The 27,460-nt window shown below is 45.3% G+C and overlaps 1 protein-coding gene and 1 long non-coding RNA gene across 5 annotated transcripts; one reads left to right on the top strand and one right to left on the bottom strand.

Moving 5' to 3' along the window:
* Nucleotides 1–2,933: 2,933 nt before the first annotated feature.
* Nucleotides 2,934–5,249, top strand: LOC127313405 (uncharacterized). Its single transcript, XR_007858960.2, has 5 exons — nucleotides 2,934–3,020; nucleotides 3,148–3,442; nucleotides 3,527–4,154; nucleotides 4,252–4,301; nucleotides 4,875–5,249. It is a non-coding gene; the product is annotated as an uncharacterized lncRNA (long non-coding RNA).
* A 755-nt stretch (nucleotides 5,250–6,004) lies between these two features.
* Nucleotides 6,005–13,346, bottom strand: LOC127313404 (3-hydroxyisobutyryl-CoA hydrolase-like protein 3, mitochondrial). Of its 4 annotated transcripts, XM_051343915.2 has the most exons (11): nucleotides 13,056–13,346; nucleotides 10,170–10,271; nucleotides 9,999–10,043; nucleotides 9,758–9,810; nucleotides 8,431–8,565; nucleotides 8,232–8,328; nucleotides 7,640–7,769; nucleotides 7,282–7,460; nucleotides 6,997–7,124; nucleotides 6,812–6,913; nucleotides 6,005–6,263 (listed from the first exon to the last, which is right to left on the bottom strand). In XM_051343915.2, the coding sequence occupies exons 1-11, from the start codon at nucleotides 13,285–13,287 to the stop codon at nucleotides 6,165–6,167; spliced, it is 1,302 nt and encodes a 433-aa protein (XP_051199875.1). In that variant the 5' UTR covers nucleotides 13,288–13,346; the 3' UTR covers nucleotides 6,005–6,164. The 4 variants fall into 4 exon arrangements, with proteins under 4 accessions (XP_051199875.1, XP_051199873.1, XP_051199872.1 ...); XM_051343913.2 differs by lacking the exon at nucleotides 9,999–10,043; XM_051343912.2 differs by lacking the exon at nucleotides 9,758–9,810 and having other exon boundaries at nucleotides 9,979–10,043; nucleotides 13,056–13,345.
* Between the last annotated feature and the right edge of the window lie 14,114 nt (nucleotides 13,347–27,460).

Raw genomic sequence — 27,460 nt, 5'->3', positions numbered from 1 at the left:
GTGTAATTACCCTTTTTGCCTAGTTGCACCAAGTTTGTAAGACATAGATGATACCATGATCTAACATCTTACTGATTCCTACTTGCAAAAAAAAACATCTTACTGTTTCCGATTAAGAAATTCAAAATCTTGAATTCTTGCAATGGATCACAAATAGTCCATGCACATAATTTGTTTAAGAAATGTTTCAATCTGTAAATGGAGAAATCGGACATTGCAAGTTACCTACTTTTAAAGACTATAGTTCTTATCATCTGTCATGTGAGTTAATTAAGATACATTGCATGCAGGTTCCAGCACCCATGACAGACCGACAGATTTTATTATGCACACGTTAGAATCTGTTGGTCAATCCCTGTTTTTCGAGATCTACGGGTTCATGAAAAAAGAAATGCAAGGTGATAACCATACTTCATTACAGTATTAAATATGGAGTAGCACGAGAAGTTCGGCTGCAATACACCATAGTTCAGGTCCATGGCTGTGCTTCCTCGGAGAAGGAGCAGGAAACATGTACCCTCAAGCATGCAGCAGTGCTCGGAAAACTAAAAAAAAAAGACCAACCAAGGCACTAGCACCCGTTGGCATTTTTTTTATAGTAGAAGAAAACTCATGAGTACCTGCTGAACCCAAGGATCGAACCCAGGTGGGCTGCATGCGCTCCGGCATGCCTTGCCATGAGACGAACAGTCTGTTTTTGGAAAAATAAGGAATACAGGAACAGAGAATATAGTTGACTTACAAATTTAATCAATCTTTAGTTCTCACCACTGGAGAGTAGGTAAGCTATGCTCCTACAACAGACAGTGACACCATTTTTGTTTTCTATTTTTCTAGATAGTGACATCGTTTATTTGACTAAAAGTTACAGATGGGAATTCTATTAAAGAGCAGGATCTGAATCAATAGTTCAAAAACTAGTTAAGCTTGGGCCATTACTGGGCTGGTTTGATCATTGCATGTTTGCAGTATGCTACTCCTTTGGGCTTGACTTTTCATCTCATTACAAGCGACAAGTATCCAGTGTGCCTAGATCAATATAACAAAAGATATGGTCTTTCCCTGTTTGAGTAAATGCTATCAAATGTCGGTATTGGTCGCATATTCGATATTTTAAAGTATCAGAAAGCTGTAATGGTATTTTACATAGTGACTTTTTTCAATTTCGAGAAGTTCATGGTGGCATGTATCAAATTAACCCTCTTACAAATGTCTTGAAATAGTTGCCCAATCAGGAAAAATGTGACTTTTTTCATTGTAACTTTTGATTTCGTTAATGAAATCAGGGATACCCTTTTATCTAAAGGGGAGGAGATGTGTGACATGCCACACATGAGAAGCCATAGGTTCTCTTGCTTCTTCTAAGCAAAAGCTAATGGCCATAGGTTTCTTTCATCTTTGTGGTGTTCTTTGTACTATGTCATGTGTATAGTTGTGTGCATATGATGATACGCAATGTTCACTGTACTATGACAAGTGTATGGTTGTGTGCATTACTGATATGCAGCAGACTATATCTGTAAATGGAAACGGCGGCCCACGGTGCCGCTAGCCCAAGCCCAGTCAACTTGCTAAATAGACACCCAGTCAGAAAAGAAAAATCGTAGCGGCTACTCACGGCTCCCCGCTACCGCCGCCGCGCCGCTCCTGTCCCCCTCCATGGCGATGGAGGCGGGCGCCGCCCCATCCCTCCGCTCTCCCCACCAAGGATCAGATCCACCGCCTCCCCTCGTGTTGCTCTTCCCCCAAGGAACAGATCCACCGCCGCCGCTCCATCCCTCCGATCCTCCCGTGAACTCCTCTTATCCGGCCGCCTCCATCCCGTGCGTTGAGCAGCCGGTGTCCGACGAGGTATTCGAGGAGAAGGGAACCAGTCCAGTTCAGAAGAAGGAGAAGGATGGCAGCCATATTTGGGAGAAGAAGAGACGGAAAAAGGTATACGATTTTTCATCTTGACCTTGATACCTAGAAGCACGCAATCTGGATGCTTACTAAGATTTTGACCGTGACCTTGACCCTGTTTCTTGATTAGCCAGATGGCAAGAAGCTCAAGCAGGTGGTGAAGGGAAATAGTCGTGACACCGTTGTTCAGGTACTCGCCAATGAGGCCATGATCTTGTTATACATGTGAAATTGTTCCACAAATTTGGGGAGCTAAAAGCGATTTGATTACTGTGAAAATTGATGCCCATGTCCTTCTCAAACGAAACTGCTTGCCATATCCTTTTGTTGTCATGATATTATTGAGAAATATGGCATGCGTGAGAAATATTGGTTCATAATATGCTCAAGTTTCTGATCCAGACAAGTTTCTTAGGCTCAAGTTTCTTAGGATGGGTATGCGCTGATAGCTAATAGAAGTGTAAAACTAAGACAGCAATGGTCAAACTGTACTACTTTTAATTGTCATAGCACAATATCACTTGTGTTCACATGAAATTTCTAAATATAGCTTTTCAGAGTCATCAGAACATTTGTGTACTGAACATAAAGAACTAGCAACAAACATTGTCTGATTACAAGCATGAAACATATTGCATCAGGTAACAGGCTAACAGCTTGCCTGCCGGTATGGCTTAGTCCACGGAAACAAACTACTAAGAAGCAAAAAAGGGGGTTATCATAGTTAAGGAAAAGTTGAATCATGATGAAATGCTACTGTACGAAAATGTAACTGCAATTCCAAATTGTTTCTGATCCAGCAATTGTTTTCAGTATCTTTGTCTTGGGATATGTCACAATATTATTTTCCTGATTCTGCTTTGCTGTGCATATCAATACTTCGTCATATTGCTGGTTCATTTGCCTAGAAATTGAAACTTTTTCATCTGAATGGCCTTCCTAAGTCATATTGGCCTTCAAGTCATTTTCCATAATGAAACCCTGTGATATCCACATCCTAACAAGTTTCTTTTTAAAAAATCCAGCGGTCCAGAGATGTCCATGGGGGCAAAAGGTCACTATCTCATGCAAGTGAAAGCTCAAGAGCAGCAAAGGTTGCGAGAACTATTGATTCAAAAGTAAGTTCTTGGTCTTGCTGGTACTAACCTTGAGATTGCTAATGTAGTTCACTATAGTTTATGGAAATTCTATTCTGCTAGTTCCTACTATGAGATTGCAATCATAGTCAAATTGTTCTAAATGCAGGTTGTCATGACCCAATTGAAGACCAAAATGAAAGGAAGAAAATTGCCTCCAATTATTTCGGGGTCTCCTATGTTGAATCTGATTGCAAGAAAGAAAGCACAAACATCCGGAAGGTCACCAAACCAGCTCGCAAGGTCTCCAAGGTCCACTGGGACTTTGAAATCCCCGTCTTTGGATGCTCTCTCGCCTGTTTCTGTACATGCTACTCCAGCTTCTTTGCATGCTCTTTCGCCTATTCCTGGACATGGTGCTCCATCCACTATGCGTGATCGTCTTTTTCCTGCTCCTACCCACGGTAAGTTCAACGCATGACATGGTTGCATGCAAGTATGTTGATTTCCTGCCCATTTCCTAACATTTGAAACTTTCATAATTGTAGGATCCAAGCGCAGACCACGCAAGTTGACCTCTATCATTTGGAGGGAGGCTGAGCCAATATATATTGATGGATTTCTGATGCAAGGCCAATGCAACTATTGCAACAATATATTTCTAGCCTCTAAGGTCTCAGGTACTAGTCAACTTGCTAGACACCTCAAGGTATGTGAGGTCAAATGTTCAATGGATGGGTTGGTGAAACAAATGAAAAATTCTGATGAAATAGACCCTGATTGGAAATTTGATCAAGAAATCGCAAGGAGTGAGCTTGTCAAGTTAGTTGTCCTACATGGTCTGCCTTTCTCATTTGTCGAGTATGTTGGCTTTAGGAAATTTTGTGCAGTAGTAAATCCCTGGTTTAAACCAATCAGTAGAGTAACGCTACCTAGAAGAAGACTTTCATCCCCGTACACCCGATTTCGACATTTTGAAATGGTGGGCTGTGAACTCTCCAAGGTATCCAGTACTTGGCAACATTGCCCGTGATGTACTGGTTGTACCAGCTTCGACCGTTGCCTCTGAGTCTGCGTTTAGCACGTGCGGAAGAGTTATAACTGATCACAGAACTAGCCTTGGAGCCGAAAGTGTTGAAGCATTGATGTGTTTTGGGGATTGGATTAGGCGTGGTGGTAAGCATTTCTTTTAGCGTCTACTCTATTTCGTAAATATGCTAATATATTTGGTTAATATGTATCATCTGTCTTATTTTGATTATAATTGTTGCAGAACCTTCTTGCGAAGAAAGCAAACCTCATGAGGTTTCGTGATTGTTCCAGGTAAACAAGTAGTACACTAGTCGGAAGAGTTACTTGTTTAAAGTAGTACACTAGCTGAAAGTTTAGTTAATAGCAACTGCGAGTACTGTATTTTCAATCCACTTGAGATTCTGGTAGCAGACCTTGTGATTTTTAACCTTCTTGATGTTTTGCTTGAGATACCTGATGCCCACTTGAGATTCCTCCATGACTGTAATATAGCATCATTCTTAAAAATAGCCATTCATGATGATCAGAGACATGGGAATGTAGTGCAAGTTACGGTACGAACAGTGAACGCAGCTAGTGTAGCATGCATAACATTGTTGTTCATAATTTTACATGATTGAGCAAGATGAACTTGTAAGTACATGTACTTTACATAGAGAAGATCACTCAATCCTAAATAAAATGGAGAGGGATACAGGGCATCCACATTAATTACTTTGCCATTCTCTGAAGTTTGATTGTTTCTTTCCATACTGTAATTTATCTCCTTCAACTGTAACTGTCAGGGATGCTCTTTGATTACTTGTATTTGACACTTGATGTTGATGTTATTGTGAGGATAACTAATTGACTTTGATTTGCTAGATTTATATGTCTTGATATTGAGTTGAGCACGGGCGATGATGTCTACAATGCCTGATTTGGGAAGTCGTTAAGAAGAGCAACCATTCTTTGGAGCATGTTATTCCAAACTTCCTAGTGTATCAGGATCTGTAATATTCATAGTATAATATTCTGAAGTTCCTAGTGTATTTTGGAGACCAGGGCTTTACTGGACTTGGGATTTACTGATGCACTTATATTCCTGTGATGCATGTACTAATGCTGAATTGTTAGCTCACTGAGCTAAGATGTCACAATTGTTGAGATTTGTATGCTCTGTCAGTGTGAAATACTGTCACATGTTCCAGAAAATTAAAGTTTATTTAAGCAGTTACCTTAACCAGTCTCTGTTAGTATGAATAGGCAGGCAGCGAGGCGTCAATTATTAGCACAGTAGCGCAAACTATAGGGAGCAGAGAGGCAGGCAGCGAGCAGCAGCGATCGATTGCTGGCGGGCAACCAGCCGGCCACTAATCCCAGCGGGAGTAAACGTCCTAACTGTAGAGTCCCGTTCAGCTTAAAAGGACACAAGCGGCATTTGGTGGGCCGCCACGGACATGTCCGTTTACAGGTATACAGCAGACCAAGGTCTACTCTAGCTGTTGTATCTCTCCGGAGAATAGAGGGCGGCCCAACCTCTATCATCCTGGATGACACAAATATATGTCCTTGTATTGTTGGCACATGGAAAAGGACAAGTTATGCAGGTACACATGTGTGTCCGTAACTTACGTACGTGTCGGCACTAGTTTTTGGGGGGGACAATATAGAAAAACAAAACACACACTCCTAATTAATGTCTCATAGGGAACTGCGATATATATTGCTTTCTGTTACACCCAGAGCACCCGAATATATTCCAGCTAGCAGAAGTTCACTGGAATGAGATAAATAAGGAGTGTGGAGCCGTTGATGGAAATGAGAGGAATCGGAAAGTTTATGTGTATTAGAAGACCAAACTTCCTTACTCGCAGTGCTTTCTGGTGTTGACGGAGCAACATCAGCTCAAGCGGGAATTACCTCCCGCTTACGAGCTGTCACCTCCACATCAAAAGTACATTCCGTCCAGCTTATTTATGTTTCAGCTCAACATCAGCAGGAAAATCAATAACTGAAACAAATGTCGACACTAATTTCTTTTAGATAATGTATTTTAAGCATTTATTGGCTCAATGAACAGCGAGCTTACGTTTTCAATTTCCAATTACATCATCGAAACTGAAGGGAAATGGATGTTCAGGTAGTCATAACACTCTGGGTTGTACAGAAAAATCATACATTCAGCTCAGCATCAGCCCCTAATGGTTCAAAAATTGATTCAACATCATCCATGTTTACGTCTTCCAGAGTTGCTGGATTCCATTTTGGATTCTGCAAAGTGACAATGGAAGTTAGCGGCATGCTACTGATCTCTTCGAGTTCAATGACCCACTACCACATTATATGTTGAAAACCTTCCCCAGGAAGAATATATGTTTTTTTCGAGTACAGAAAAAACGTACATATTCCTAGCTTGGAAATGAAGCTACCTCATCTTGCACGATAAACAAAAAACAGTCCAAGTTGCATTATACGTTAATGTAATTAGCGTTTTTGCCCAGTTGCACTTGCAAGCATAGTTTTAAAAACCGAACCAGATCGCCAGTTTTACTAGAAAAAACCAAAAACCAAAACCAGAGCCTTGGCTGGTTCATTAAGCACAGTGGACAGGGTAACAACGGTCCAACCGCTGGGTTTATAGCTTTAGAGGAAAGATCAGTAGAGGAAGGCCCATGGAGAAAGTGGTGACTAACACATGTACCACACAATGACACACATCTAACTGTATGAGTCTATGCCTCGGGTGAACCTAAACCCTCTTTGGACAGAAAATTTAAGAAATTTGGAGACTGAAAAATAAAACCATATGGGTCACTTGCCTGGTCCTTGTCAACTAAGACAGCACGTACACCTTCAACAAAATCATCTCGAACCGACGATCTCAAGGCAATGCGGTATTCCAACTTCATAACACCAGCCAACTGAATGAACCGAGAAGCAGAATTAGCAAAATTACAGAAATAGAAGACACAAATGTCCAACTGCACAAAATACCAGAGACTACCTTAGATAGATGGTTTTCACTATTCCCATGTGATGATGCAACTCGAGAGAAATGCTTCTGTGTTAAACAAAGAGAAAACGGAGCACCTTTCTTAAGTCCTGCTAAAGCATCATTGGCCCATTCTGCCACTGCAGCCAACAAAGAAAACAATAATTACATATACATATCAGTACTGCACTAGACTTAATTTGTATATAGCACAGGCCAGTTTAAAACAAAAATGCAGGACACTGTTTTATCATATAAGAATTGTCTTGGTGCCTTAAAAGAACTTAACAAGATTACCTTCGGTATCACCACTTTGACTACACTTATTTAGCTCTTCGACAGATTCAGCAGCTGATTTATCAGCACCAAAAGAAGAAATGATAACTGGTAAAAGCTTTTCTATCTGGGGCACTGACTCAGGTTCCTTCTTGTACCCAGTCAGGAGTGACTCAACATCTTTGTGAGGATCATCAGTGCTGCAAGATAAAGAAAGCTTCATATGTCAAGATACCACCAAAATAGTACAGTAATATAGCAAGCACATATTGTATCATGAAACTTACACATGGATACATAGACAGAGAACTACAGAAAATAGTTACAAAAATTGTCTATTAATGCGTTTACGAAGTTTTCGCCAAGTAAGTTGACATACAAGTTAGTACTCAAGAGGGATTCCTTAAGTGAGCCCAAGTCCCCGGAAGGTACATAATGGGTTCCAAGACCTATAAACAGAGCATCAGCAGGTGAAGATATCCTTTTTCCTGTCATCCCAAGGTAAGCTCCTGAAAGAAGATGTCGTTAGTGAAAAGGACAGTAAGAAGGAAAGCTATATGATTTGAAAACAGTTTACCCATTTGGGGATAGAGAAAGCCACATCAATGTCATAGTATTAATGGATATATCAAATAGAGATAAAACGCCATAAAGTAATGATCTGGCATACTGCACATTCAGCATAACTGAACATTAATTGCATAGCTTCCAAGAGTCAGAATTTAGAACTGTCGAACTTCTTCCATAATAAAAAGAAAAGGGAGTTTCCACTAAACATTAACTTGATTATGCTCACTAAAAATGGTCATCTTGGAGACGAGAGAGAAAATGGAGACAACATAGAAACACAAAGAGGTGTAAACATCAAGACACATAGGAGTGCACGAGGTAGGGACTGAGGGTGTGGTTATGACTTCTATGGAATAAAAAAAAGCTAGAAAAGCATGATGGAGGGGTATACAGAAGCATACCGATCGCACCCCCTCCTGGCGCTTTTGCACCAATGTAAGCAAACCCCACATCTGGGAATAAGCCAATAGCATTTTCTGGCATGGCCATGAGTGTTCGCTGTAATAATAGCACATTGGACAATCATGATCAGTCTTCAAAAGGCAAAAGTTGAAAGCAAAACTCAATAAAATGAAGAGAAATGGAGTTGCAAACAATTGCCTCGGTAATAATGCGGTAGCGGCCATGTCCAGACAATCCAATTCCAAACCCCATGGTCACTCCATCCATCAAGCATAGATAAGGTTTTGCATACTCATGAATCTTACAAATCAAAGAGTACTCGGCAGTGAAGACCTGAAAAGGAATAATGTATCCTGTAATGATGCATATGATAACAATATACTGGACAAAGGACAACATAACACAATCAGCTATTTTTATTTACCAATGCAACACAAAAGAAACTAACCAAGGAGGACAAGTTAAGATACTAGTAAGAGTGCAAGGCATGCAGAAATATGTCTATTAAACATACTTGGTGTACAAAATCTTAGCACTGCACATATTTTACATTTAACAGTGCAACAAAAGAGGAACACAGCGAGGAGCGCAAGACAAGTTACTAGCAAGACAAGCAGATTATTGACAATTAAACATTAGTTATTCAAAAATAAGATAAGATAGGGTTCTTCTCAACAACGTACTAACAGTTAAGGTCGTTGCAAACTAACTAAGCATTTCAAAATCTTAGTACTGTAAGTACATAGATGTATTGTGCCATTGTAGAGATGGGCCATATTTATATCGATATTGACAATATAATGTTAGATGGTAAGTGGGTTAAAGAAGCAGAGTGTTAAAACAATAGATAGTGACTTACGGATGATATATAACGGAATGCTCTTTAAAAAAATATATATGCACATTCTACAACTTCAAAGTGAAAACAAACCTAAATGAAATACCAGTCCGGTAAAACTACTGCTCGTTATCTTCTTTCAATTGCAATAAGAAATTCAGAATCAACAAATAGAATGCATGTAGGATGTAGCTCAGTTTTGTCTTTTTTTCTTTTCAATTTATGATAATCGAGCAATAAAATGGCAATGGCTCAGTTTCCTACTTATCATGTGATATGAATCCGCAAACAAATTACAACCAGCATTATAAAGTTATTTAGAAATCAGCAAGCGAGTAATTGTTGGAGCTAATATTTTGTTTGGAACTGTCCTCAAATTGTTCTTCAAAACTGTACCTCGATTCTCCCATCTCCATAGGAACTTGAACTCATATGTTTTGCTATATGGCCAAATCAGTGGCAAAAAATCAATTATGAAATAAATCTTAATACAAAGAGTTAGGTATTGAATTCAATTCAGAATGTCGCAGAGTTATTTAAAGATTGCATTACTTTTTGGAGTTAGTTGTGAATTTCAAAATATAAGTCTGTTGAGTTGTCCCTTCAGACTGCAATATATAGTTTCGACTATATTTTTGCAATAGGACAATTTATTTCTCAGATACAAACAAGGTCTTATTACTAGACCTCTATTATCTCTGGCATTGTGCAATCATTAGCAAGTCTCTTCACATCCCCACCTGCATTTTACACTAAGCAGTAGTCACTATCTTGTGCAAGTTTGAGCAACATTTGAGAGTTGAGACAACAACATATACCACTGCCGCATAAAATTTCTCACAAGAGAGACAAAAGAACCATCAATTCTAAATATATACTTGGGTAATAAAAAACATGAGAATAACGACCTTTTGCACAAGTGATGTGCTCTTGTCCTTTTGAATTTCTGCTGCAACACCCTTAATATCCATCCCTGCATTGGCCATTAATTTTATTTGAAAACATCTCCAATGCTCCGGATATCAAAGGCAATACAACATGTTCAAAGGCATAGCTTATTCACCACAAAAAAGGGGGACGAAATAGAGAGAGAAAATACCAGCTGAGAAAGCACGTGAAGAACTGCTTTCCACAAGAACGCACTTCACATTTGGATTTGTTTCCCAATCATCAAGAAATGCCTTGTATCTAAGGTCCATTTCTGCAACCATTTAAGGTAACGAATATGTGAGTGGAACTCAATGAGATATCAGACAAACAATCTGTGGGGAGGATGTAAGTAGACAACATTTATGGATGTGTCCATCCTATGCATGTGCACAGTAGCAGCTACCAAACCATGTCTCCTGGTAACCTTAGTTTCCTTTAGATAAGACTAGTTATATAAGCCATCCCCATAAAAGGGATCAATGTACTCATTATTATACAAGCAAGAATTAGTTAATCTGGTTTCAATCCTATTCTTCCTCATAACATGTCAATTTACTCAAAAGTTTGATGTTTGATGTTTCTGTTGGGTTTCATATCTAGCCTACCCCAACTTGCTGGCTTTGATGTTTGATGTTTTTTAGGGGTAAGAGAGCTAGTGTCACTCTACTCAAATGTTTGAAAGTCAGTTCGTGTAAAAATAAGGTTTACTTAGTGATGAACAAAGACACTAAAACGGACTGGTTAAGAAACCTAAGGATGTTAGATCAAAATGATCCTTTTCTGCTCATAGGAAAATGCAAAGTGATTCGTCACGAGTGATGAATGCCATAACTGTAGCATAGTGTATATAACTAAATACTCTGTTGTATGCTAGTACTCCCTTAGTGTCAATATACAGAGGGGGTATGATTTTACAGCATAAACATACAAGTAATTTATCACTGTGAGTGTCAATATTCAAAATTTCAGCTTAGCATACGCATGATATACATGCCTTAGTCAGACCAGATACTCCCTCTGTTTATGAATGTAAGATGTTTTAGCTAGCTAGTTTAGTTCACTCAAACATCTTATATTACCAAACGGAGGGAGTACTTTATAACATGAATTTAAAGAAAAACAGAATATTTACCAGGCTACCACTGCTAATATGTGCAGCTGGGCTTTTCAGCATCCAGATGACTCTGGTACCACTGCAAACATACAGGGGCTTTTTTAAACCTGGCAAGCACAACTTCAAATACTAGCCAAAATGCCCCTATTCCCCCTTTGGAAGTTCACCTTTCTCCCCAGCTCTTTCGCTCTCTCCTCTGCTTCCAAATTTGCTCAACTCGATAGTAAAATTATATCTCCCGCAACCGCAAACCTTAGTAGTGTATATTCAATTTATTTATATTAACCTGGAAACGCAAGTGAGACTAGGTGACGAATTTGAGATATATTTTGTACTCCCTGTGGTCCAAATTAAGCGAAGTTTTAGACATGGACATATTTTCCAAGATACAACTTGACCTCATTTCTTACTTGACGAATCTTAATAATCTTTTTATAGATTTAAATAGTCTAAGTTAAAGGAGTTTGACTGCTCTAGGACGCCATCTATTCTGTAAAAGAGAGAGTAGTAATTTGCTTCACACCACCTCAAAAGATGTGTGCTGCACTGAACCACCTAAAATTGGACATCATGTTAACACGGGCAGGAACAGATGCACAAGTCACAAACAGCGGGACACCTACCGCTTCAACCAAACATGTATTTTCACAATCAACTGCTACGCAGTCGCCGTGTGCCACAAGAATGCCCAACATTTTCATGCGGGCCCATGATGTCAGCAGGCCAGCTTGTAATGGACAGCCAAAAAAAGACATGGTGTCATGTGAAAAGAATGGCAACATGTATTGGTTGCTAGACTAGTAGTTACTGTTGAGGAGCCTATCACAATCAGGCCCGGGCCCACAGGAGTGCGGCCCGTGTGGCCGCACAGGGCCCCAAATTTTTGGGGGCCCATAAATGCAACTTAGCCTTTATATTATACATACTTCAGATTTTATAAACAAAACTATTGGAGCCCAGCTGGTGCGTCATTTCAGCAGATTGTAAGTGCTAGACCGTTGGCTCGATTCCTACTTGAGGCAAACGCTCAAGTTTTTCTTCTTTTGTCGGACTTTTTCTATTCCGATGGGTGTCTACAAGGAAAATACTTAATTAATTAATTAATTTTATCATTTTCTATTGAATGAATATGATTCTAAAATGATATGGTAGTATTGTATATTCGTATAATGGGGGATAAGGCTTATCTATGTACATGTACTCGTTGTGTAGCTTTATTTTCTTAGTTTTTAAATCCCAAAAGCTTTAAATACATCAAAACCATTAGGTGTAGGTTTTTTTGTTGAACCGTCGGTCCCATCTATCTGAAACATATATACATTACAATTATTCATTAATTATATTTGTATACCGAGTTAGGGCCCCATTTAAAATTTCGCACAGGGCCCCGGATTTTGCCGGCCCGGCCCTGATCACAATATCCATCTAACCATCTAGTGTGTATCAATGCATCGAGACACAAAGCTCTTGCTCTTTCTCGGAAAGAAGAAAACGGATGGCAAGATCCGATGTTTCTGTGACGCATGTCAGTGTTGGGGAGAAACGTGAAGTGTACCACTCCGATCTTGAACTTCATTTAGCTTCATGGTACTTATTTAGCAGTGAATGTATTTCAGATGCTGTCTAGTCAGTAGTCACTACTTTGGAATGTATAAATCGGTACAGTACACTAGTTAAACACTAGAATTTCAAAACCTTCACCAAACGCTCAACACGAATTTCACCAACTCTCTCTCTCTCTCCGCAGCCTAACAAACTAGCTAGGTTCGCACAAGCAAATCGGGGTACACTCTCGCTCAACAGGAATTTCACCAACTCTCTCGCCGCAACCTAACAAACTAGCGAGGTTCGCGCAAGCAAATCGAGGTACTCCTGCACAAATCACAACACAAGGAAGACCAGATCGGGCAGGTGAAGGAGGAGGAGGAGAGCGGTCCGCACCGAGGTTCATGGCGTTGAGGGCCTTGGGGCGGTCGAGGGTGATGACGGCGACGCCGTTGGGGAAGACGCGGCCCTTGACGAACTCCTCCGTGGCGGCGGCGGCGGCCATGGCGGCGAATCGGCGGCCCAGGCGGAGGGGGACGAGGCTAGGGCTAGGAGCTAGGGGTTTCGCGGGTGAGGAGAAGAAGGAAGTGGCGGTGGAGATCGGGATGCGAGAGAAGAGAGCTCGCATAGCGACGTGGCTGAGAGCGAGACGATGAAGCACTGAGCCGAGCAATACTGATTTAGTGGAAAATCAAGTTAGATGAAGAAAAATAAACTTTGAAACTAAAAGACAGACTACTGAAAACTTTTCAATAGGACATTGCAAGATAAAAATACATAACGATCCCTACATTTTCCTGCACTCACCGAAAGCACCATTAAACTCCAACATCGCATAAACACATGTTGAAAGAGACGATCGAGCCTCAACTATTGCTAAATCCGTAGAAGCAGCATCACCAATGTGGCTTTATGAGTTGACTAGCACAATGCCCGCGCGTTGCTGCGAAAGGGCAAGGTTTGTTGATCTTATACTTGTAGGTTCTATTGTGTGAACATGTCCATGCAAAATGATGCATTTTGTGCCGCACTTGCAGAAAACGCTAAGTTTTTGGATCTATATCCAAGTTTCAGTTGCATGTTGTTGAATTATAAATCAAAAGATCGCCATGAATTACTATAAATTTGCCAATGTATTGAAAAAAAAACGAGGTATTATTTCGTGTAGGTACTTATTACACTTGTTGGGTTGTCACAACTCACAACAAGCAGCAAAGGCCAGCAGCTTTACGATGGCTAATCGGCCTTCTTTAAACATGGCTACACCAAGCCAGCCTCACAATTCCTGCTTAATTAGCTCACCCTCAACACTGAGCGTCACCTCCCGGACCGCTAACCGTCCAATGAGACCGATTAAAGTTGTCTATCTCGGGTTAACACTCCGGTCCAACCAAAAGAGAAAAAACACTCTAGGAAGGATCATCAGCGCCGTCCTCTCGTGACTCCAGCCACCCTGCGTGTCGCGCCATCCTCCCATGACTCGAGCCACCCGCGCGGTGCCGGTAGCACCGCTGCCCTTGCCGCCAGCCGATGTCGGTGCCTTGGCACTGCGCCCCAACCGCTCCCCAATGGCTTGCAGCAGATCGGTGTCTCGGTCCTCACGTGAGTCACGACCGTTGCCAGGGAAGATGTTGGTGTCTCGTCGCCGGAGAAGATGTTGTCCGATTGTCACCGGAGAAGACGAGCCTCACGTCCGTAGCTTGCAGCAACGGCGGTGGCCGCATGTAGCGCCGCCGCGGCCCGAGGTAGCAACGTCGACGGCCTGATGTAGCGGCGCGGCGGCGGCGTCTGAGGTAGCAACATCGACGGCCTGATGTAGCAGCGGCAACGGCTGCATGTCGCAGCGGCGACGGCCCGAGGTAGCAACGCAGGCGGCCGCATGTATCGACGGCGAGGGTCTGAGGTAGCAACGGTTGCAGCCGCGCCCGCCTGAGGTAGCATCGACGAATTCGATGTTGGCCCTTGTATCATCGAGGGTGGCCGGTTGCAGCTCCGGCCTCGGTGCCTTGAAGCAAACCCGTGCCAGCCTTGAAGCACCCGCCGGCAGTGAGCGCGGACACCTCGACCTCGCGGACGACGCCGAAGAAGCCCACAAGAAAGGTCCCGGCGCTGCCGCGATCTCTGTCAATGAGGATTGGCGGGCGGCGCTCGAGCTGCGATGCTGGCGGCGGCATGAGGTAGCAACGTCGACGGCCTGATGTAGCAGCGGCAACGGCCGCATGTAGCAGCGGCGACGGCCTGAGGTGGCAGCCGCATGTAGCGGCGGCGGGGTTCTGAGGTAGCAACGGTTGCAGCCGCGCCCGCCTGAGGCAGCAACGGCGGCAGCCGCAGTTAGCATCAGCGAATTCGATGTTGGCCCTTGTATCATCAGGTGTGGCCGGTTGCAGCTCTGGTGTCGGCGCCTTGCAGCAAACCTGTGTCGGCCTTGAAGTACCCGCGGGCAGCGAGCGCGGACACCTTGACCTCGCGGGCGACGCCAGAGAAGCCCACCCAGAAAGGTCCCGGCGCTGTCGTGATCTGTCGTGATCTCCGTCAAAATGAGGAATGGCGGGCGGCGCTCGAGCTGCGATGCTGGAGAAAGGACGATGGACACAGAGCTGGGTAGATCCCTAGATTAATTACCGAGATAGGACACTAAACATGCTGTGATCGATTAGGACTCAGCTCGATATGGTGGTTTATTTTTTTTCCTCGTTGGCCCAAGCGTGGCGCTATTCTTTTGGACGTGGTTCAGTCATTTTCAGATGAGAAGCCATCAAGTCAATCACGTGTTAATCTCTTTTTCCTCGTTCATTGTGTGTTGTACCATGACTTTGTTTTGAATCGAACTCCGGCTCGACAAGATTTCCCGTGGGCTGGTTGGACGTGAGGTTGAATAATAATAATATCGTTGGCCCACATATCGCAAGGCCCATTTGTGACACCAGGCAGTCACCTATTGCAATTTAATAGTAAAGATAAACAGTCCCGCTGCATATAGCGAGACACATATCGTTGTGGCACGTCGATCGGGATGTCCCGTGTTGTCTTGGACAAAAATCCATCGCACCCCATTGACGAAGTCGGGCAATAACAACAGATCCACCACCTCTAGACCAACATCCTCACTCACCTCGCCTCGGCCTCCAACGCCACGTGGATAACAACGAACGACAGCGACACGTCGAGAAACTGATCTCGCTAGATCTGAAGAAAGACGAGGAGACCAAGCTACCGATCTGAAGGATAGACAATCATACAAAGATATCAACTCCGATACATTGTCATGAAGGTCGTCGGCAGTGTGGGAGTAGAGTTGAGGTAACTTTATTAGCCTATGCGCTGCTCCCACCACCCCAGCGATGCTTCACAACGGTGCCAGTGGAGATGGGAGGGAGATTTGTTGCCGCCCCTGTCGCCTTAGACGAGACGAAGAGTCAAAAATGTTTTGCGGGTTTGCATGGTCCTAACATATTAACGCCATAGAAGGAAACCTTGGAAGTCGTCACCGCCTAAAGATTCCAACCTCCAAAAAGAGAGTTGAACATGCTAATGTGACGAAGAGAATGCATTTGGACTAAACTGCAAATAGTAGCTGCCACCATTCAATCAAAACCTTGCAAACCCTAACCACATTGGGTGGATGGATATATTCTACAAAACGAGCCATTGATGTCCCTGTAGACTACACTGTCGAGATGGAAAGGCTCGAGGGAAAAAATATTCAACGGATTGACACCGTCGCCACCACCAACGAGGGGCCACTCCAAAACCCTACTAAAATCCCCAACTCAAATAAACTAGAACTCCAGTTGATAGATTGGGACCTCCCATACTCTGATAAAATGGAGCCGGTGGAGGACGGGTAGGGTGTGGTGCAGCCAAAAAATATCCCGTGTAGGATTTGGAGAGTAGAGAACGACAAATGACCTAGCTGATTGCGTGTTTATGGCTACTTTTTGTAGTGGAATGTGGGAAACTTTGGTTTGCAATTTTCAACTTCAACTTCCAAATATTGCAACTAGGGCATCAAATTGCCTTCCTCTAAGAATGGATTCTATAATTTGTAAGCATTTATAAGTTCTCAGTTGAGCAAGAACTTACTTGGAGCTTGGTCTGACTCCTTCACCCTTGGATCAGTGCGCTAACATTTGTGCTCTTAGCCCACCTTATCTACTTTCCATATCATATCTTCATGTTTCCCTTCTTCCATCGTACGGTGCAAACAAACAATCGTGAGAGGAGGCGGAGGAAAGACAACCAAGTCGAAGGCGAGACCACTATGCTAGAGCCAGTGACGTTGCGACTGGCTGCAGTGGAGATGGCGACGGGAGCAATGACCTCGTTGGGAGCAACACATAAGGAGGTAGCGGCGGCGCCAGCGAAGGCGGGGGAGAACCTTAGGGGTGTTAATGATGGTCACTGGTGCTAGAGACGAAAAGGGTGGCGGCGGAGCTTAGAATAAATCATGATGTAGCCAGTATTGTATCTCACAAACGTGTAAACTTTCAACTGAAATAATGTGTATTTTAAGCTACACAAAAATAACAGATGTGTGGATCTGGGTATAGTTATTCAAATCTACAAAAATAAAAACCACACATTGTCATTTTTTGTGCAGCTCACAAAACAAAACATTTGTAATTGAAATTTTGTGGGTTAGTAGGATACATCATTAACTCCTTTTAGAATTTTGTTACATAATTTTTAAAACATATAAATATAATTTTTGAATTTTTTAATACTCCCTCCGATTCATTTTAATTGACTTAACTTTTGTACTAAATTCAAGTCAACTAAAAATGATTGGAGGGAGTACGATGAGAGCGCCGGTGCCCAGGATCCAAAATAACTTTTCAGATCACAAATCACTAATGTTGAGTACAACGCCAAATGTATCGGAACAATGCGGATCATGGATGTATCACGGAACCATGGAGGCTGTTTGGTGCTATTTTGGACAAGAGTCTACTTCATGATCTTCGTCAAATCATCAGTCAGCGAAACACGTTCTAAGAGCATCTCTAACACAGCCCGAAAAAAACTGGTTTTCAGTCTTCCGAAAACGATAGTTTGTCGAATTTGGCAGTGGCGCAAATTAGAAACCAAAAAAGTGAAACTGAATAGCGGAATTTGAAATGGCGCGGGTAAATTATGCGATGATCATAGTTCGACATCAAATTGATGTCCCGATTGAGCATCAAAACATACATTGTTCATAAAATTAAATCTACGTTACAGGTTCACCGGCGGGCGCTAGTTAGCTAAAGCAAAATGCGGCCACTATATTGACCTACGCGCGCGGCAATGCCGGTGGTGGCGGAGCGGTTCGGCGGCAGAGGGCACCGACGCTGTCGTCGACGAGCTTCACGCGTCGTCGGCGTCAAGCTCGACTATTTCGAGCTTGACGCGGCGGACGCGGGCCTCCCGGCGGGCCGCCTCGTATTCACGGACCTGGCGGACGGCTTCCGCCTCCTCCCGGCGGAAGCGCGCGCGAGCCTCCGCCTCGCTGATGGCCATGGTCTGCGCGAGGACGGTGTCCTCCTCGTCGCTGTCGTGGACATAGTCCCCGGCGGAGAAGGTGGGCGAGCGCGCGAGGATGAGATCCTCGTCGTCGCTGTTGTCCGCGACGGGGAGACGCGGTGCACGGCTTGACTGGCCGGAGGACGAGCCCTCACCAGCGTTGCCGTACCTAGCGAGCTTCCCTGGGGGCGTGAGCCCCAAGTTCGTCCACCGACGGACGCTGTGTTTGCGCGCGCCCTCCGACCGGTTCCATTTCCGCCGCTCCGTGTCGGTGCGGAAGATGGGTGGGCGTGGCGGCGAGTCGCCGCCGCCCAATCTGGCGCCACGGCCTTGGGAGCCTCGGCGGGACGACATCGCGTGGCGGCGGGCTTTGAATCGGTGGCTGGGGCGAGCTGGATTGCTCGCCGGAAATGGTCAGGGGCGGTGGCGGAGGGAGAGGAACGGCGGAGGGGAGTAGGGTTTGCGACCCGAACTCCCCTCCGCGAACCCTTTTAATAGGGGCCGTTCGGGGACCGATTCAAGCCCCCGAACTTATTTTACGGGCCGGTCCATGTATTCGGTCGCTGATCTGCGACACATTCGGCCCAAACCCGTAAATCCACCGGAAAAATTCGATTCCAGCAGGATTTACGGGTTCTGTTAGAGATGCTCTAAGAGCATCTCAAGTGTGGCAAGATACGTGTACCCTCTGAAAAGGTGACAAGAATAAATTTGTTTTGTTCTCTTCCTAGTGTTTTAGATCCGTTTCCCCTCTTCTAAATTAGGAACATGCGGTTCAGCTCTATCCCGACCAATTCCTACCTCGTGTCCTGTTGTCATTTCACCCACATGTGGCTGGCTGGGAGTGTTTGTTCATTCAGATTGAGACGTCGAGACCCAAGATCGGAATAACCCCAACCTGTTGACAGGAACATGAGCGACAGTCCGAGGACGGCAAGAGTAGCGCCCACCACCACTTTTTTTTTTTTTTTGACAAATCTGTCTTCTCTAATGGGCTGCTCCATTTTGAACATCAAAAATATTCGAAACGCCATGTGCATTTGGGGTGGCACATGGTGATCCGTTGATAGTCACTAGTGGAGAAGAGGCCTTTGGTCCCAAGCAAATGTCCAAGTGCTGAACCAAACCGGGTCCAATGGGGGCATTGCTCCCGGTTCGTTTCTGCCCAGGACGACCCCACCCGCTGGCGCCTGTCCTGTAGTGGCCTTTGGACCCGGTTTGTATTACAAACCGGGACTAAAGGGTCCACCGCAGTGAGCGCCGCAGCCGTGTCGATCGTGGGGAACCCTTTAGTCCCGGTTTGTAATACAAACCGGGTCCAAAGGCCCCGCCTCTGGCTATATAACCTTGCCCCTGCCCAAGTGTGAGCCACACTTGGCCATTTTTTCACTATCTTCACAAGAGGGGTGTATTGCTTTCCTCTCTTCTTCGCATGCACAAGAGGTGTTCGATGAAATGCTTAAGAGGATTTGCCACTTGAGTTTACACAAATCAAGCCACACTTAACTTGCTTTTTTCTTCTTCATCGAGGTTAACAACTTTATCATTTTCATCTGCAATTGATAAAATGCATGTGTATATATACATCGTGATGTTCTGTAATGGTTTTGATCAGCTTAATTATATCATGCAGATGAATCGGCAATGGATGTACATTGACCGACGGTTTGACGAGTTCACTGCGGGCCTGGATAATTTTATGGCCATGGCGGAGGCAAACAAATATGGTGGCTTCATGTATTGTCCATGTGTGGACTGCAAGAATACCGTAAATTACGCTCACTCGAGTCTCATTCACAGCCACCTTCTGCGATCCGGTTTCATGCCCAGTTACTATTGTTGGACCAAGCACGGAGAAAGAGGGGTTATGATGGAAGACAATGACGAAGAGGAAGAGGATGATGACGGTTATCCCAATTTCCCTGAATACGATGATACTGCAGAAGGCAATGAAGACAATGAAGTAGAAGATCAAGAGGCACCAGATGAGCCTGCTGATGATGATCTTGGCCGGGCCATTGCTGATGCAAGGAGAGAATGTGAAACTGAAAAGAAAAGGTTGGCCTTCGACAAGATGATAGAAGATCACAACAAATTGTTATACCCAACTTACGAAGATGGCCATAAAAAGCTAGGCAGCACACTGGAATTGTTGCAATGGAAGGCAGAGAACGGTGTCACTGACTCAGGATTTGGAAAGTTGCTGACAATAATTAAGAGGAAGCTTCCAAGGGGTAACGAATTGCCCGCCAAAGACGTACGAAGCGAAGACGATTGTCTGCCCTCTAGGAATAGATGTGCAAAAGATACATGCATGCATTAATGACTGCATCCTCTACCGCGATGAGTACGAGAATTTGGATGCATGTCCGGTGTGCACTGCATTGCGGTATAAGATCAGACGAGATGACCCTGGTGATGTTGAGGGCGAGCGCCCCAGGAAGAGGGTTCCTGCCAAGGTTATGTGGTATGCTCCTATAATACCACGGCTGAAACGCTTGTTCAGAAATAAAGAGCATGCTAGGTTGTTGCGATGGCACAAAGAAGACCGTAAGAAAGACGTGATGTTGAGGCACCCTGCTGATGGCTCCCAATGGAGAAAAATCGATAGAGAGTTCCCAAACTTTGCACAGGATGCAAGGAACTTACGGTTTGGTCTAAGTACAGATGGCATGAATCCTTTTGGAGAGCAGAGCTGCAGCCATAGCACCTGGCATGTGACTCTTTGTATATATAACCTTCCTCCTTGGTTGTGCATGAAGCGGAAGTTCATTATGATGCCAGTGCTCATACAAGGCCCGAAGCAACCCGGAACGACATTGATGTGTACACGAAGCCATTAGTTGAAGAACTTCTACACTGTGGTCTCTAAAGGTGTGTACGTGTGTGGGACGAGCACAAGCAGGAGGAATTTGACCTAAGAGCGCTGCTTTTCATAACCATCAATGACTGGCCTGCTCTTGGTAACATTTCAGGACAGTCAAACAAGGGATACAATGCATGCACGCACTGTTTACATGAGCTCGAAGGTAATTATTTGGAAAAATGTAAGAAGGTCGTGTACCTGGGGCATCGTCGATTTCTTAGGCTTACCCATCCCGTAAGAAAGAAAGGCAAGCATTACAACGGTGAGGCTGATCACCGGAGGAAGCCTCTTCATCGTGATGGTGTTGATATATTTGGTATGGTCAAGGATCTAGATGTAATATTTGGAAAGGGTCACGGCGGACGGTCTGTTCCGAATGACGATGCCGGACACGCGCCCATGTGGAAGAAGAAATCTATATTTTGGGATCTACCCTATTGGGAAGTCTTAGAGGTCCGCTCTTCAATCGATGTGATGCACGTGACGAAGAATCTTTGCGTGAACCTGCTAGGCTTTCTAGGCGTGTACGGAAAGACAAAAGATACACCAGAAGCACAGGAGGACCAGCAACGTAGGAAAGACCCCAAAAAACTGCATGAGAGAGTTAAAGGACGTCATTACTCCAGCTACGCTCTTACAAAAGCAAGAGAAGAAAATATTTTTGAATGTCCGAGCAGTATCAAGGTCCCGTCCGGCTTCTCCTCCAATATAAAGGGAATAATAAATATGGAGAAGAAAACATTCCGTAACACGAAGTCTCATGACCATCACGTGATAATGACACAGCTTGCTTCCGATTGCATTGAGAGGGCTTCTACCGGAAAATGTTCGATTGCCCATTGTGAAGCTATGTGCATTCCTCAATGCAATTTCTCAGAAGGTAATAAATCCAGAAATTCTACCGAGGTTGCAGAATGATGTGGTCCAATGTCTCGTTAGTTTTGAGCTGGTGTTCCCACCATCCTTCTTCAATATTATGACACATCTCCTCGTTCACCCGGTCGATGAGATTTGCATTCTCGGTCCCGTGTTTCTACACAATATGTTCCCCTTCGAGAGGTTCATGGGAGTCTTAAAGAAATATGTTCATAACCGTGCTAGGCCGTAAGGAAGCATCTCCAAGGGCTATGGAACAGAGGAGGTCATTGAATTCTGTGTTGACTTTATTCACGACCTTAAGCCGATTGGTGTTCCCGAATCGCGGCATGAAGGGAGACTAAGTGGAAAAGGCACGCTAGGAAGGAAATCAATGATATGTAGGGACGGGATTTCTTTGACTCAAGCACACTACACGGTTCTACAAAGTTCCACCTTGGTGGCTCCGTATATCGGTGACCACAAGAACTTTCTACGCTCCCGTAACCCGGGCGCTCGAACGATTGGATTAGACGTGAACACATGTCGACTTTCGGCGGTTGGTTGCAAAAACATCTCCTGAATAACAAAGATATTGAAGATCGGTTGTACTTGCCGGCTCAGACACCATCTTCGATCGTAGTGACTTTCCAAGGGTACGAGATAAATGGGAATACATTTTACACGATCGCCCAAGATAAAAAGAGCACCAACCAAAACAGTGGTGTCCGGTTTGATGCAATAATGAATGAAGGCCCAAATGACACATATTATGGTTACATAGAGGATATATGGGAACTTGACTATGGACCTTCTTTTAAGGTCCCTTTGTTTAGGTGCAAATGGGTCAACAAAACAGGAGGCGGGGTTCAGGTAGACAAGTTGTATGGAATGACAACAGTGGATCTCAACAATCTTGGGTATAGAGATGAACCATTCGTCCTAGCCAAGGATGTGGCCCAGGTTTTCTATGTGAAGGATATGTCTACCAAACCAAGAAAAAGGAAACATAAGGAAACAAATACATCAAACGATGAGCCAAAGCGCCACATAGTTCTTTACGGAAAAAGAAACATCGTGGGAGTGGAGGACAAGACAGACATGTCGAAGATTATAATCAGTTTGATGAAATTCCACCCTTCGTAGTGAACATTGATCCAAGCATCAAGTTAAATGATGAAGATGCTCCATGGTTACGGCCGAAGAAGATTAATTAAATGATGAAGATGCTCCATCATCAAGTTAATTGAAGAATGTTCATGGCACAAATGAGTATCTCAACATGGCAATCAATTTCCCATTTATTTTTGTGTAATCATGTAACTGTATGTAAGATATTAAAAGTGGAGATGCGCCACGGGAGATTTCCCAACCCTTTCCCCAACAACATTAGATGAGATGTAGTCGTCAGTGGGCTTGCAGAGGAAAAAATTCCAAGGCGCAGCTTCGAAGATGCCGTAGGGCGTGTGCACCAACGACATCTTCGAGAAATCGCGCCACGGAGATTTCCCAACCCTTTCCCCAACACGGTTAGATGAGATGTAGTCGTTTAGGGGCTTGCAGGGAAAAATTCCGAGGAGCAGCTTCCGAAGATGTCGTAGGGCGTGTGCACCAACGACATCTTTGAGAAGCTGCGCCACGGGAGATTTCCCAACCCTTCCCTTCATCCATGGGAATGAAACTCTGCTTGGCTTGTTGATCTGCTTGGCAAGGCGTATCGATGCTCCTTTTATAGGCACGACACCTCTTCTACTTTGTCTTGTTCCTTCGACAGGGCGTCGTGCGCTACATGCTTTATCTCATCGAGCAGTGCGTCCACCCATGCGTTCTTATCCTGCCGACATCTTTAGTCCCGGTTGTACCCACCAGCCGGGACTAAAGGTTACCCACACGTCCTTATCCCACCGACAGTTTTGTTAGATGACACAAAAAAGGATCTTTAGTCCCGGTTGTACCCACCAGCTGGGACTAAAGGTTACCCACACGTCCTTATCCCACCGACAGTTTTTGGCGCCACTGCGTTCCCGCCTATTTTTCTTCCCGCGCTTTCCACTGCTTCCCGCCTCCGTCCTCCCGCCATTTTTTCACTATATATATGTTGGCTTGGCCTCCATTTACATATCACATCTAGACTCATATCTGCAAACCTCATCACCAGGTCACATGGCTTCCATCGTATCTCTAACCCTCCGGGAGGCGGAGGCGCTTGCGCGTCGAACTACCCCCTGCCCGCCGGGCTACCGCGTCCCTACCGGCTGGTTGCTGAGCGTCGGAGGGGTACCGGTCCCTCCTGTCCCTCTAGGTGTGGCGCGCGAGATGGCCATCACGAACCACTACTACTTCGAGCTCACGCCAGAGCAGCGGAGGAATCCCCAATGGCATCCCGACTACAGCCCGACTTGGGAAAGCTTCTTCATCAATCGGCGTGAGAGGGCGCTCGCCAGGCACGAGGAGGGCGGCCCGCCTCCTTCGAACTTCAACGAGGCCGGCCGTCGGCTGTGGTGGCGCGACCGGACTCTCCAGGGCGTCATGGCCCACCGTGGCCCCGCCTGTGCTACCCTCAGTCCCAGCCCACGCGTGCTCTCCCGCCGAGGTTTGACTACCGCGACCCCGATGCCAGCGACGATGATGACGGCGACTACGACGACTACAGTGGCGAGTACTATAGGGCTAGGCACGAGTATGACTGAATGACTCGAACAGTCGAATCTGGCCATATATCTTAATTAATTTTCAGTTGAGCTAGGCACGAGTACTATAGGGCTAGGCACGAGTACTATCTGGCCATGTATCTTAATTAATTTTCAGTTGAGTTCTGTACTTTAATTCCACATGTAATCTGGCGGGAAACTTTTCTCATCATCAGCGTCTGCCACAACGACTTTATTGAAAATACAATTAAAATAGATAAACAACTAGTCTAGTCGATCTACTCGTCGTCGGAGGTTGTCTCGGTCCAAATGTCGTCCCACCGAGGGTGAGCCGGAAGCCACCGGCGCGCATCTTGGCGTAGAACCTACCGTTCGGACATGGCGGTGGCGGTGGCGACAGTGGCCTGTACATGGCGGTGGCGGTGGTGGGCGCACACACGGCGGGGGCCCGTACATGGCGGTGACGGTGGTGGCCAGGCGGTGGCGGTGGCGACGGTGGCCTGTACATGGCGGTGGCGGTGGTGGGCAGTACACGGCGGTGGCCCGAACATGGCGGTGACGGTGGTGGCCAGGAGGTGGCGGTGGCGACGGTGGCCAGTACACGGCGGTGGCGACGGTGGCCTGTACATGCATGGCGGTGGCGGCGGTGGACACGTGTGGCAGTGCGGTGGCTTTTTTTTCATTTGAAATAAGGCGGGAATGAAACTTTTTTAAAAAAGTGGCCTTTGGACCCGGTTTGTATTACAAACCGGGACTAAAGGCCTTTTTTGCGCGCGCAGCGAAAAACGCAAGAAAATGGCCTTTAGTCCCGGTTTGTATTACAAACCGGGACCAAAGGTTTTTGGTCCCGGTTTGTAATACGAACCGGGACCAAAGGGGGTATAAAGAAAGGACTTCGTCTCCGCGGCGATCAATCCCGCGGAGACGAAGCGCCGAGCGCCGCCAAAGCTGCCCAACCGCCACGCCCACGCGAAATCGCCGCCGCTGTTGCCGCTGCCGCCACCGCGCGCCCGCGCCCGCCGTCTCCGCCGTTGCCGTGCGCCGCCGCCTCCGCCTCCTCCCCACGCGCCCGCGCGCCGTCTCTGCCGCCACCGCGCGCGCCTCTTCCGGCCTCCACCGCCGCGCGCACGCCGCGTGTCCCGCCGCCGCGCACGTCGCCTCCGCCGCCGCTTGCGCCACCGGCTGCGCCTTCGCCACCGCGCCTCCTTCGCTGCGCGCTGCCATCTCCGCCCGGTAAGAGCCGCCGCCCACCCGGCCCTTCTTTTTTTTTTCTTTTTTTAGTCATTTTTTTAGATTAGTTTGTTAGGTTAATTAGTTAGAAACAATATAGTTAGAAAAATTAGTTAGTAAAATTAGAAACAATAGTTAAGTTAGAAAAATTAGTTAAAACAATAGTTAGAAAATTAGTTAGTAAATTAGTTAGTAAAATAGTTAATTAGTTTAGTTACAAAATAGATGATTGTAAATTAGTACATAATTTGATTTAAATTAGTTACAAAAATAGTTAGTAAATTAGTTACAAAAATAGTTAGTAAATTAGTTACAAAAAAATTAACAAAATAGATTCATTTATGTCGGCGCCGCCCCCCGCGCGCGCCGACGACTTAGACCGTGGCGGTGCCGAGTCCGTAGCGGTGTGCCGCCGCGACATAGACTTAGGGTCGCGAAATAGAGAAAGAGCGAGCGAGGAGGAGCGCCGAGTCCGTGGCGGTGCCGGTACTGCCGGCGCCCCTGCTGACGCCCCCAAAACAAGGTCATTCAATTCCCGCTACCGCTCCCGCTGTCGTTCCCGACCCCCGATCCGGATCGATCGATCCGGGGTCGTGGAACGCGGCGTTAGTACAAAAGTAGTGAAGTTTTTTATTTAGCACAATATCATGTTTTTTATTTATATTAGTACATATATGATTTGTTTTCGTAGCTACGATGCCGCGACAGCCGCCGCGTCGTGGTCTGACTCTTCTAGAGGAGATGGAGCAGATGGGGGAGGTCCGGGACTGGGCTCCGCCGGGGTGGCACTGGGAGGTCTTAGCTTCCGGGTCGCGCACCTTGGTGCGGAATCCGGGTTCCGTTGTCGACCCGGATATTCTTTGGTGGAGGTCTTATGGGCCACGGTCGTTTCAGAGGGAGCCGGCCCCGCCGGAGGAGGTAGCTCAGCGCATTGAAGCGGAGGACCAGCACGTTCGCCATTACATGTACGCGTTAGACAACATGTATAGGACCGGATGGAGCGTTATGCGGGGATCTCATGTTAGCTATGCTCCCGTTGTTGTTCCGTGGCTTTGGGGGTACACCCAGCGCGGCTCAGGACCCGGTCGGCGCCCTCTAGGACCCGGTCTGCGCGGTTGAGTGGTTGTAGTAGTGATAGATATGTATTAGGGTTAAATAAACATGAACCCGATCTATGTATGCATGTAACTGCAGTATCTGCTTTCAGCACTATATTATCGATCCTTAGTTAAGAACTACATATGTAACTCCATTTTCAGTTTTCTGCATTATCCTTAATTTGATCATATGATGGTTCCTATGTATAGCTTGCAGGTCGTTGTAGAAAGCATGGACAGAGGTGAAATTCAAGAAAATTTCATGGAGGAACTCATAGCAAACGGTACTCTGGATGATCGCGACGACGACGTTATTCCAGATGATGGCGGTGACGATGTCACCGCAACTTATTTGAATGACTCCGGTGAGGGAGAGGAGAATATTGAGGAAGAAGATCCTAGTGGCGCCGGTGAGGAACAAGATCATCATAATGGCTCCCGATCTTTAGTTATCACCGAGGTATATAAATTAATTAAGCCGCTGTTGATCGACTAGATGCATTAACTAATTAAATTGTACTGACTATGAATTATTTCTTTTTTAGCCCTCCGGATCGAGCACTTCTTCTGTAAAGTCGAGGAAGCGAGGCCCGGCCAAAA

The sequence above is a fragment of the Lolium perenne genome, chromosome 7 (assembly GCF_019359855.2).
Source record: "Lolium perenne isolate Kyuss_39 chromosome 7, Kyuss_2.0, whole genome shotgun sequence".
Taxonomy (NCBI): domain Eukaryota; kingdom Viridiplantae; phylum Streptophyta; class Magnoliopsida; order Poales; family Poaceae; genus Lolium; species Lolium perenne.
This window is presented reverse-complemented; position numbering and strand designations above follow the sequence as displayed.

Coding starts and splice junctions, on each gene's coding strand:
- LOC127313404 (XM_051343915.2), bottom strand. CDS start 13,287: ATGCGAGCTCTCTTCTCTCGCATCCCGATCTCCACCGCCACTTCCTTC. Junction 8,566..9,757: donor CAATGCCAGAGATAATAGAG/GTCTAGTAATAA, acceptor ATTCCTTTTCAG/GTCTTCACTGCCGAGTACTC. Junction 7,125..7,281: donor TCAAAGTGGTGATACCGAAG/GTAATCTTGTTA, acceptor TGTTGGCTGCAG/TGGCAGAATGGGCCAATGAT.